The sequence below is a fragment of the Seriola lalandi genome, unplaced genomic scaffold (genome assembly GCF_002814215.2).
Source record: "Seriola lalandi dorsalis isolate HSWRI2012SDOR001 ecotype SW California unplaced genomic scaffold, Sedor1 jcf7180002054689, whole genome shotgun sequence".
NCBI lineage: Eukaryota > Metazoa > Chordata > Actinopteri > Carangiformes > Carangidae > Seriola > Seriola lalandi.
The window spans coordinates 96,352-109,158 of NW_019525242.1; the positions used below are offsets into that span (position 1 = coordinate 96,352).

The 12,807-nt window shown below is 41.3% G+C and overlaps 1 protein-coding gene across 1 annotated transcript; it reads left to right on the top strand.

Moving 5' to 3' along the window:
- The first annotated feature begins 860 nt into the window (after positions 1-860).
- On the top strand, positions 861-10,376 carry slc40a1 (solute carrier family 40 member 1). Its single transcript, XM_023423125.2, has 8 exons — positions 861-1,386; positions 1,525-1,592; positions 1,923-2,082; positions 2,447-2,562; positions 5,246-5,372; positions 5,738-5,983; positions 6,125-6,763; positions 7,340-10,376. Exons 1-8 carry the CDS (start codon positions 1,353-1,355, stop codon positions 7,654-7,656), a joined length of 1,707 nt encoding a protein of 568 aa, XP_023278893.1. The 5' UTR covers positions 861-1,352; the 3' UTR covers positions 7,657-10,376.
- The last annotated feature ends 2,431 nt before the right edge of the window (positions 10,377-12,807 follow it).

Sequence of the window (12,807 nt, forward strand, 5' to 3'; positions counted from 1 at the left end):
AGATGATAATAATATTCAAATGATATAATATATAATAATGTAACACCGTTCCTCATAATAAGTACATCTACATTCAGTACATTTTCCCACCATCTCCTACGCAAATGTAATGTATATGTATTTGTACATATATTGAATTTCCAAATATGAAATCTATGTACATATAAAATAAAAACATTTAATATGAAACCTGTTAGAAATGAGAACAATTTCATATATTGAAATATATGTCCAGCCCATACAAATATGTATGTTTATGTGTGTATGCTTTGTAGACATACTGTATGTTACATAAATATATATCTATACCAAAGCCTGTCAGTATGTTGATATTTTATACAGTAGAGTCCAAAAGTCTGAGATATGTTTGCCACATGTTAAACCACATAAACATTCATCATATAGATATTTTAATATAGGTACATATACAAATGTTACTGTAAGTATTTCATATATAAACTTATATATATCCAGAGGATTTATATATGTGAGAATAACATATCCCCTTATAGGGAACATCACAGCGGGACATATAAGTCATTTATTACATATTTATTACATTTCTATCTTCAGCTTCAGTGAGGCTTTGAACGCAGGATTTGTAATGGAGTATTTTTACATTGTGGAATTGTAAGTTTAACCATGTGGTGAAAGAAACCACTGCAGTGAGTGAGCATACACACAAACCTGACAACAGCAGCAAGCCAAAGACATTTTCATATCTTTGTGGAACATCTTCACACACACACACACACACACACACACACAGAGAGAGAGAGAGAGCGAGAGAGAGAGACATCTATGGTCAGGTGTTGATTAGAGTAGCTCATCGTAGAAGAAGCCGTGTGTTCATAAACAGGTAGATAAGAGCCCAGTCAAACGAGAGCTCACTAAAGAGGGCTAAAGTCTTTATGAAGCTGTTCACAATGACAGGTTTTTTTGCGGTTGGAGCACCACATTTGTTTTTGACTATGGCGAGTCACGTGACCGCGTGAGTATATTCGAGGCTGGACGTAAACACAGAGCAGCAGAGGAGAGCGAGCCGTGCAGCGGATCAGCCGTGAATCCAGCGCCTAGCCCCGTGGGGTTCAGCTTTCTTTGCGACTAACCGGCCTATTTAGGCTATACAGTTATTTCTTTCCGACTTCAGCTACAGTGATAGCTAAGTTTGGAAAGGAGGAAAGGGAAAAAACGCCGTGTCTTCGTTTTGTTTTTGTGCAGTGTTATCTAGTGTAAGCCGGAGTCGACCTCCTTTACATTACAAAAGAGGAGACAGCGTAAAGCTAAAGGAAAAAAAATTAAATAAAAACAACATTCACGCGGTTATTTTTCGCCATTTGGACAGCTTTAAAATGGATAACTCTGGACCTAAGAAGACATGCTGTGGTAGGTTTATCTCTCATTGCATTAAATTACAAAACATTTCACAAGCGGATCCTTCGCATGGAGGGAAAAGATGCACACGGACCACCAGCAGTGTAACCTCATGATTTTATCCTGACAGCTTAATATGTGTCTTCACAGAATCCATCCGGGATTTCTTCACCTCAGCTAAATTCCTTATTTACATGGGACATGCTCTCTCAACCTGGGTAAGTGACACACTGACACACCATCATTTATGTGTACATGTTCATCATGATGACAGGGCTGCATCATGTGGAAATGTAATACAACATTAATGTGTTATTGTGTTTTATAACTGTCATTACAATACAAAATGACATGTTTTCCCTGTGTAGCTCACCACACCACACTGGGCTTTACAAACAGCTCTCATGCTGAACTGAAGAGGGTGTTAGTTTTTCAACAGGGTTCTCATTATGTATCCAGCAACCTAAACCACACTTCCTGTCAGCCCGCAACCTGGATGCCTTGAATGAAGCCTGCACTAATTAATAATCACAAATTTGAATTTCCAGGGTGATCGAATGTGGAACTTTGCTGTGGCTGTTTTCCTGGTGGAGCTGTATGGGAACAGCCTGCTGCTCACGGCCGTATACGGGCTGGTGGTGGCCGGCTCCGTGCTGCTGCTGGGGGCCATCATCGGGGACTGGGTGGACAGAAACCCCAGACTCAAAGGTGAGGCAGCACAAGCCAAGTGTATTAATTGATTAATTGTAATAACACAACTTCGTCGTGGATAAAATGTCAAAACTTTGCGCAAGTGGTCATGAAAATAGATGTAGCACTTTCCAAGCGGCTGGTGTTATACTGTTGCACACAGTCTGCAGCTTTTCCCCTCTCTCTTTCACACTGAGATGCACCTCTTGTGGCAGGAATGTTTATCCAGAGAAATTTGGCTCTATTTGACACTATTAGATTAGATGAGGGAGTGTATCCAACCGTCTTGTGAAGCGCTCTAATGAACCAGTTTAACAGACACAAATCTGTTGTCTGTGATTAGATTTCTGTCTGCCTAATGCTCATCGTGGTGTTTCCACAGTGGCCCAGACTTCGCTGCTCGTCCAGAACAGTTGCGTCATCGTGTGTGGGATCCTCCTGATGGTTGTTTTCCAGTTCAAAGAACAGCTTGTGGAGCTCTACAATGGATGGATTCTGGTAAGATCCCCCCTGTGCTGTCTCACACACGCTTGCTGTTTCAACGCTGATCTGATGGGGATTTTAACTGAAAGCGTGTTTTTTACCCCGTCTCCTCAAGTGCGCAACTCTGACCCCTGAAACTTGCTCACTTTTACTGATATGTACTCACCCACGTCAGTCTGATTTATGGCCACTGCTTTTACAGATGAGTGACATGAGGGTAATTCACTCCCAGAAGACCTTTGAATGTTCCAATAACTCGTATTGACGGAGTAGGTTAGTTATGACCTAAATGTTTGTTTTCAGTGGGAAATAATTTCACTGATGATATTTAGCATTTGTAATTGCAATTATTGATTTATGAGCTTGCAGTCGCCAAACAAAGCTTACTGTGGCACAATTAATAAACAATTTGTTTTTCTTCTCACGAGGAAACAAAGCATGAGACACGCACACGCGTCCTCAGCAGCCTTCCATGGGAAAGTGTTTGTGTCAGTGCTTTTGCAAGGGGCTTGTTTACACTTGTTGAGCTACATAACTTCAGCAGAGCTCCCTCCCTACGAAGAATCGGACCTGATTCCGCAGAAAACCGAGCCTGAGTTGCAGAGTTTGCAGAGTAGGGAGGTCGCCGCCGTCTGTCATGGGAGACCAGTTGGGGTGTTTGGTTGAAATACAAAGCCTTTCTGTTGAAGGGAATGTCTCCAACGTTGCCCTCTGCATTTGTGGGACGCCTTTGGGTTCCGAGAGAAAGGGGCAGGAGGGCGGGGAAGGAGAGGGGGGGGGGTTTCACCATGTGAGAGAGTTTAGAGGGACAGCCAGTGTTGGAGTGTGTGCGGTGGTAGAGACAGGTTGGTGAAACAGGAGATTGAGTGTTTAGTTGAAGGCTGTGTAGTCAGCAGGATCTTCAAGGCCTGTCACATGACAGACGGAGGGAGAGAGAGGGAGAGAGAGAGGGAGAGAGAGAGAGGGAGAGAGAGAGAGAGAGAAAGAGAGAGAGAGAGAGGGAGGGAGAGAGAGAGAGGGAGAGAAATGTGGCCTGGCCTGTTGAAGAATGTTTTCTATCCCGACCAGAGCAGCTGCATTACAGTTTACATACAGCTCAACAAACAGTGTGTTTCACAAATAGGCCACTTCTACACAGAATATTGTGTCTTTGTGTAGTTGAGGTCACGTGTTGAGCGTTATATTAACTGTCACGCTGTTTCTGTTAAGCAGCTATTTTCTCCGAATTCTATAGATTTCTTTCCACAGGAAGCTATCGATTTTTTTCTTTAGTTTACATATATGACATGTGACAGTAGCACTTGGTCTCTATACTTCCTTAAAAAATATTCTGAAACTGACAACTACTGAGGAACTAAGTCTTATTTTATTTTTTAAATTTTAGGAATTTAGCGTTCAACCAATAAAAGTGCTTGTCATCGTTGAATTTCACCAATGTAATGTGTCAGCAAGTACAGTAAATATCAGTGTGTCTTATATTATATATCTGCGTTTAAGGGATAGGGTGGTGCCACTAGATTTTCCTTACATCAACAAATCCTATGAAAAGACCAAAGTCAACAATGTGTTAGTTTGTTTTTTGATACTTTCCAACTTCCCTGTTTGTCGCTCTCAGCCCCAAGTTCATTTGTAGCAACTGAAGACTTACATCCTTAAAAATGTGTCACAAATATTCAATTTCATAAAAAAAAAAAAAAAGAGAGAAATTTTAATTTCATAATACAGCTGTGCAAATGTTATGTAAGGCAAGTGCAATATACAAATCACAGGAGCTGCAATTTTTTTTGATAAAGATACGAATCATATTCTGCACACGTAAAGGAAGATGTTTGTTTGGTACAAGACCCAATAAAACTCATATTATTATCTTTTTTTTTTTTTTTTTCAGTGAAAGTAAAATGTCAAAATGACCATTCCCACTATAATCATGATTCATAATGCAATGTCTGCAAAAATAATAGCAATCTGATTTTTCCTTTGCCTTAATGTGTCACAAATATTACATTTGATTTAAAAAAAAAAAAAAAAAAAAGGAGTGAATTACCTAAAACAGCTGGATTACTCAGATGGGTGTAAATAGTGCATTTGTTGGGGAATATTTTCAGCTGTGGATTAATACACATGAGCTCTGGTTCCCAACACAGGCAGATAAATCCAAGGGGTCTCAAGATGATTAAACAGATACAAAAGTAAAGCTGTTCATTTTTCTTCAGCTTTCCCGAATACGTCCACATCTCCAGTCACCTAGGAATCCTTTAAACTAAACAATCAGAGAAAGAAAAAAAAAATCATTTTTTTGTTTCTACCTCACATTATTTATGTGTCCACACTGATGAAAGGTCACAAAGTAGACGTTTCTTCATTTGAGTGGTAACAAGCTGGAAAGGTCTGTAACTACAGTTCTAGTTAGTATTGGGGAGCATTGTAATGAAGGAACATGTCACCCAGTGCAACAGTGTGGCTCATTGATGTGTTTTTATTAGCGTTTGGAAACAGTGGAGCTCTATGGCACAGAGCAATCAGATATATCAGGCTTTGGAGTCACACACAGTACTTGTTTTTAGGATCAATTCATTGTTGGTTTGGGTCTTTTTAATTTTACCAGCTTCCTCGTCTTTTTCTGACATAAACCTGATATCGGATAAAATATAACGAGAACACGTGGGAATAAAAATGCCTAACTTTGTTTTTTCTTCAGACAACTTGCTACATTCTGGTCATCACCATCGCCAACATCGCCAACCTCGCCAGCACAGCCACGTCCATCACCATCCAGAGGGACTGGGTCGTGGTTGTGGCGGGGCAGGACAGCAGCAAGTTGGCAGGTCAGTGTTTCTTACGTGCTGCGGCCTCCTCATCGAATGTAGGCCTCACGTGACCTGTTATCAGATGTGTTCAGTGGGGCAGACTTTGAATCCCAGAGGCTGACTCACTCTTGTTTTGACCTTTTATATCCCTGCAGTTTCCCCTGGTTGTTATAAGCTATTTAAAAGATTTGCTCACATGGTGGAAAACATTTTCAGCACTTATAAACTTGTTGACCCTTATCAATCTGCTGTGCTCGTACTGTCAGTCCACTAAAAAAACTCCTGTCATATGGAAGTGTAAAACCTACCAAAAATATGATGGGATCACATTTCCTACACATTCACCCACTTCATACTGACCTACACCTCTTTGTATCAAACAGACATGAATGCCACGGTGCGAATTATTGACCAGCTGACCAACATCCTGGCTCCCATGCTGGTGGGCCAGATAATGGCCTTTGGCTCCCATTTCATTGGCTGCGGCTTCATCTCTGGCTGGAACCTGTGCTCCATGTGTCTGGAGTATGCGCTGCTGTGGAAGGTCTACCAGAAGACGCCGGCGCTGGCCATGAAAGCCGGACAAAAGGAGCAGCAGCAGGAGCTCAAACAGCTCAGTCCCCCTAAAGGTAGCTGCAAGAACCTCGTGTTTATATCATGTGGAACAAAACTCCTGGTAGGAGTTTATAATTGTGTTTTATGTTAATTATCTTTTGGCTTGGTTTGTACTAAACACAACTGAATCCCTCCATCCTTCTGCCCTTTTGCAGACTTGGAGAACGGCCAGAGTCCCGAGGAGTCTTCTCAGCCGCTGATGAATGAAGCCTCAGTGGCGGCCAAGCCCGACTCCCCCCAGCAGCAGGGCTGCTGCTACCAGGTGACCGAACCGCTGCGTACCTTGAAAGCTGGCTGGGTGGCCTACTACAACCAGAACATCTTCTTCGCCGGCATGTCTCTGGCCTTCCTCTACATGACAGTGCTGGGCTTTGACTGCATCACCACAGGCTACGCCTACACACAGGGGCTCAACGGCTCAGTGCTCAGCCTGCTGATGGGGGCGTCGGCCGTGTCGGGCATCTGCGGCACTGTCGCCTTCACTTGGGTCCGCAGGAAGTGTGGCTTGATCCGTACGGGCTTCATCTCGGGCGTGGCTCAGCTGTCCTGCCTCATGCTGTGTGTGGTCTCCGTCTTCACTCCTGGAAGCCCCTTCGACCTCAGCGTCTCACCCTTCCAGGACCTTTACACCCACTTGATCGGAGAGACGACCCTGCCCGAGGCTGACCACAGCCTCACCAGCGTTCTTATGGGAGGGAACGCCACTACTCCCGCACCGGCTGCAGAGCAGCCACCTCTGCAGTCCTACATGTCTGTTAGTCTGCTGTTCGCTGGCGTCATTGCTGCTAGAGTTGGTGAGTAACGTATTTCCCCTTGATGCTCTTTTCCAGAGCTGTTATATTTTCTTGGATTATGGAGAGATGTCCTGTTACTTTGAAAGAAGATCCAAAGAGCTAATCATTCATTTCAATTCAATTTTATTTGTAAAATGTCAAATCACACCATACAATATCTCTGGGAACTTTACAGGGTAAAGTGCCTCATTGATTGCCACCGCAGTAAATGGTGCAAAGTCTAAGTTGAGATTTCTCATTTTATTTGAAAGGAAATTAGAGTGTGTAAGAATCAGTGTCCGTGCTTTGTTGGCATATTCACTTCCTTTCATAAAGTTATAAAAAGTTTTTTTTTTACAAGTGATGACTTCCTAAAGGTGACTCAAGCAGGTACCAGCAGGTCCACAGGTTGAATGCTTTCATAAGAGAACAGAATTTCACAGCGGACCTCTATAGGTCTGTCAGCGCAATATCTGCAACCTTTGATTCCAATAACATGTCCTGATAATTCCTGCCACAGCTACTGTTGAGTTCTAACGTCATTTAATGTGGCTGTAAAAATACCATTAGGACTGACTGTTGATCTCTGTCCTGCAGGCCTGTGGTCCTTTGACCTGACAGTGACCCAGCTCATCCAGGAGAATGTGATTGAGTCGGAGCGAGGTGTGATCAACGGCGTCCAGAACTCCATGAATTACCTCTTAGACCTGCTGCACTTCATCATGGTGATTCTGGCTCCGAACCCCGAGGCCTTTGGCCTGCTGGTCATCATCTCTGTCTCCTTTGTGGCCATGGGTCACATCATGTACTTTAGGTTTGCCTTCAAGAGCCTGGGCAGCCGCCTCTTCCTCTGCTGCTCGCCGGAGCAGAAGGTGGAGACGGTCGAGTCCCCCTCACTTCCTACCACCGTCTAACTCCATTAAAGAGACTCTGTCCTGGGTACATATTTATCAAGCCTTACCCTATCCCTGCATCTTATTTATCAAGCTAACATCATTGCTTGTAGCAGGCAGAATGCTAATGCTAACATAAACCTTATGAAGGTAACTTAACTTGCTATGCATAGTCATTAATAATGTATTAATCATTAGCAGGAGGTTCACAGTCATAGAAAACTAATCCATGGTAAAAGCGTAGACAAGGCAGGATTTCTCTAACTGTTTCAGTCTGATGAGAGCCTCAGCTTTTCATCTATGGGTCCACGCTCCTTAACACAGGTACTGTGCATCCATCACCTCTAGGCTTGTTTTAAAGAAACCAGTGAAATAATCTCCTCTTAACAGCCTGGATATAGCTGTAAAGATTTGTAAAAGGTGCTTCAGCTAATAAAAGGGCAAAATGAGGGAGAGATGCTGCAGGGAAGCAGGCACTGAGGCTTGAATTAAGGGGTGGGGGGAGGCGACTGTCTGAGACACTAAAAGACAGAGCACCCCTCATTTTTTTGACACCTCCCTCTCAGTGACATCATTGGTGCTGTAGCTGCGTCTGCTTGCTGTTCTCTGAGCGCCTGCTCTTTGGTTGCGTCAGCTTCCACATACACGTATGAAGAGCAGGTGGTGGGTGTATTCCTCTAGAAGGGGGGTGGGTTCTTCTTATTTGACCAAACACAAAACTGGGATCCGGTCTCTTTAATGCGTTGTTATAAGGGTTATGCAATTAACTGTATTTTTTCAGGAACTGCAGACGGTGTTTTTTTTATAATAACTGTATCATCAGTGTTGTGTGTCGCGCGCATGATTGTGCCATAAGAAAATAATGAGAAATCCTATGCACCCTTGTCAACAGTTATCTCAGTTACCAAAGTCAAAGTCCATATGTGGCATAAAAGGAAGTGAGGGAAACCAGTTATCTGTCTGAAGCATTCCAAATATATATTTTTACATCAGGTGACAGTAGTGTAGGTTCACTAATGCTTTCATATAACCCCAGTATATTTGAAGATTTCTAACCCACTGTGAGATTGTACTTAATTTTTTGTTTTTGTTTTTTCTGATAGTTTACATCAACAGATTAATTTTTGTCACCTTTTGATTTCTATGTTTTGAGTTCTCTGGAGTGATTTTTTTTTTTTTTTTCAAAAATGATTGTTGTTGTTACACAGGCACTTTAAGTGATTGACATCTGTCATTACACCCAATGCGTGATCAGATATTTGATCAATACTTTTTGCACAAGGCTGAAGCCCCGACTCCCCCAGAGCACAATCGTATTTCAATCACTTATAGTCTCTCTGTCGGTCTGTTCAGGTGCTGTGGGGGGATTGTGGTTCAAAAAGGCACATATTACTCAGCACCACATGTTCATGAGGAAAAACTGGCCCACCCCTGTGGAAAAAAAAAGTCTGAATACACCCTCAGTTTACTTCAGGTGCCCCCCGTTTCCTCGAGAAGTCTGCCAGGGAGCTTAGTCAGCATCCCTGCTCAGATCTCAGTTTACCGCCTCAGACCTGGACCTGGACTCAGGAGTCTAGGTTTTTGTTCTTATTTCTCTAAGCTTCAAAAGTAGTGAAAATGTTTTACTAAAGTCTTCTGTTCACATATTTGGCTTTCAGTACCCTGTGTAGAAAATGTATTTAATAGTACCTCACTAAAATGAGTGCATAGTTTTTTTGCATGCTCCTTTAACTGTGAAGTGATTTAACTGATCAAACATTGTCTCCAAAAAACAGTTTAAGATCACAGACATCATGAAAGTAGCTTTGAAAGATCCCAAACAAAGTAACTATAATGTAGCTATAACTACTTCTTTCCCGCTTTCACTCATTTCTGATGCCTTACCATTATAAACTAGCCTTGACAGCTGTTAAACGCACACATGTGGCTTCATCAAGAGTTCGTAGCTGCACCCAGCCCATGAAAAAGCCAGCCAGTGTAGCCAGGATTTCGGGGTGGGGGGTGTGTTTGGGTTGGAAACGGAGGTAGCCGCAGCAGATGTAGGAGAACAGAGGGCTACTTTTCAGCTGCACATTCCCATGAAACCTGGAGGAAGAAGTGGTGCTGAGTCAGGACGTCTGCAGGTGTGCCGCGAGGTGCAGACTCAACCGGGAATGGAGCTTAATTATCAGATCCCACCCGGGTTCAATGTAACCTCAAACTCAAAGTCTGCGCATGAGAAACAAAAACCAGCTCTTAGAACAGTCGGCCTGCTGATTCAGGAATATCACACATGGCCATAAACTTTATATTTTTAATGTAAATAACATTAGCTGTCAGTCAGTTTAAACTTACATAAATATACAATTAGAAAATGTAAAAAAAAATACATTGTGTATACTGTGTTGTGCCATTTGTCTGAAAACTTTTTTACATGTTTTGTATATCTAGTGTTAGCATTTTATGTCAAATTGAGGTTTCATAAAGATTTTTGAAATTTGTGTATAAAGCAATTACTGTATTCGTTTCAATACATGTGTATCAAACTGCTTCAATCTGACTATATATCTGTGTGTATGTATATATACACATATATATACATACATGCATATATATCAGTGTTATTGTAGTTCAATAGGCAAAAACATTAAATCATAAAGGAATCAAATTTTTATGTAATAATCGCACTCCACTCAATATGAGGACTTTGGAACTGCTTATATTGCATGAGGTTTCTTGAATAAAGAAAACCTTTACAATCACCTGTTTGTACAGCCTTATCTCTGTGTGTATGTATGTGCAGTTATTGTGTAGGCACTGTTTCTACGGTCTCAGTTTTGGGCTTGGCTGCTGCTGTGTGAGGTCACATACCACAGAAGAGTTAGCTGCTAATTTTCTCCTCAGAATCCATTCTCTCTCAGGCGGCCAGTGTTAAACTGACTGACTTTAAGCTGAGCTGGATGATCTGGACTTGCATGCCTGCTGGAGAGACAAAGAGTGACCTGGTTTTGCACGGCACAAGTGACAAAAAGGCTCGGCATGAGGCGTGTTAGTGATCTGTCTCTGTATTTAGTTCTTATTTTATCATTTTGTGGCATTTTAGCATTTTAATACCAGGGGTATTTCCACATTTAATCACTTTCACTTATTACAACCACCCATACTTTGTTGCTCATATCAATCATATATCATATCGCAAGAGTGAGTGGTACCTCTTTAAGAGGTTTACATAACACCAAATACCAAAACCCCTGCTAATCATTCAGACAGCTAATGAATACAATAGAACCTTTTTAGATCTCTGCAGGCTTTTTTGGCTTGTCAAATGTTTCTGTTGCAACATCGGACATAATTTATAGACATATATCACATTTTAATAAGCCTTTCTTTAAAGCTCCATATTTTCCCCTTCTCCTGTGTTTTATTTGAAGTGTTGATCCATAAGAAGATATATTTGTGGTTTTAAGAACCAAAAACCATTTAAATGTTGTTTTACATCTCCTCTCTCAGGCTTCTATCTGGAGCTCTAGTAACAACAGGTCTGTGAGCCAATCAGAGGAGAGAAGGCTCTGTGCCGCTCTTCTGATTGGCTGACTGTTTTCTGAGTGATCCAATAAAAGTATAGCAGATTTCAGGTAAAACACCAAACCAAATCCAGCAAAATTGGATGGTGGGTCCAGGTGGGCGGGGCTTGGGGCATGGCTGAGAGTGGTGACTGTTTTGTTGTGACATCACAAAGTTACAGAAGTCCTGACGGCTGGTTTTAAGGCTCAGTTTCTGAATACAGGCTGTGTGCATTTCTCTGTGGACTGAGGCTCTGATACTTTCACAGTATTAATATTAAACCTAGACCTGCTTTATAATTAAGGAACACATGGACATCTACGTTTATTCAACATGGCACCTTTAAGTTTTGCACCCTATTAAGATTATTCCATTTTAAACAACAGTAATAAAAGGCCAATTCACACAAACCTGCAGTAAAGTCACTGAAATGAAGTTAGCTGATTGTACACTTAATTGAAACATTTTTTTTTATTTTTTTTTTTATTTTCTGACAGCAGATTTGTCATATAACAGTTAGTGAAAAAGGTTACACACACAGGGAGCAACACCTTAAAGAGTTTCAAAGCTGTGACTCAGCCCCACCTCATACTTGAAGATCCACAGTCTTCAGAGGGACATGGCTGCTGACTATAGCGAAAGTCCAATGTCTACAGACAGGAACTAGATAAGTGCCTGGCCACAGTGCAGATACAGTATCTCTTCCTCCTTATGGGTCAGATTTCTATTATCTTCTGGAACAATGATCACTCAGAAGGCTAATTTTCCCCCAAAAAATAAATGTATATGTTTGGTCAGCAATTTCTGCCAAGGCCTCGTGTTCATGTTTTGTTGAAGTCAAAGTTTGTCGGATAAGACTTTCACTGTAATTTCAAACGTAAAATTTGAAATAATATATAACAGATACAGCTGCTGATAGGGGAAGTCAGGTGTGAGGTTTAACCATTGCTCAGTTTCAGTCATTTAAAGCATAGCATGTCTATAGCTTTACCTTGAGGCACATTTATTACAGACGGTTGTTTTTGTTCACTCCAATCCACTTAGCTTTATGCAGCACATAAAAGCAATAGTTTGACCTTTTGGGAAATATGTATATTTTCTTTCTTACTGAGTATTAGATGAGAAGATTGATACCACACTCAGTTCTTTCTTTTAAATATAGAGCCACAGCCAATAGCTAGTTAGCTTAGCTTAGTTTAGCTTAGCTTAGTTTATTTTAGCTTTGCATCGCAAATGGAAACAAGTGGAAAATAAATTTGCATACCAGCAACTAAAGCTCACTAATTAACACATTGTTTCTTATTTCTTAACCTGATAAAAAGAATGAAAATGTAAAGTTGTGGTTTTATGGTGGAGTTATGTGACAGATTATCTGTTGACTGGGCGCCTTCACTGTCTCCAGCAGGGCAAACAGCCAAGAAATAGTCTGACACATTACCCACCATAAAACCACTGTTGTTTTTACATACTAAACAAATTATTTAACGTGATAATTAGTGAGCTTTATGTGTGGGACTTCAGAGTGGTATCAATCTTCTCATCCTAAACTGTTTGTTTTTACTTCCTTCTTTTTGTTGATTTTCAAACTTACTCTTTGTTGAACTGGCTATGTTTAAATGGCAAAAAGAG

What these genes read in the sequence shown, in the direction of transcription:
- slc40a1 (XM_023423125.2), top strand. Translation starts at nt 1,353, where the DNA reads ATGGATAACTCTGGACCTAAGAAGACATGCTGTG. An exon ending in CAGAAACCCCAGACTCAAAG is followed by an intron (nt 2,083 to 2,446) that starts GTGAGGCAGCAC and finishes GTGTTTCCACAG; the next exon opens with TGGCCCAGACTTCGCTGCTC. An exon ending in TCTACAATGGATGGATTCTG is followed by an intron (nt 2,563 to 5,245) that starts GTAAGATCCCCC and finishes TTTTTTCTTCAG; the next exon opens with ACAACTTGCTACATTCTGGT.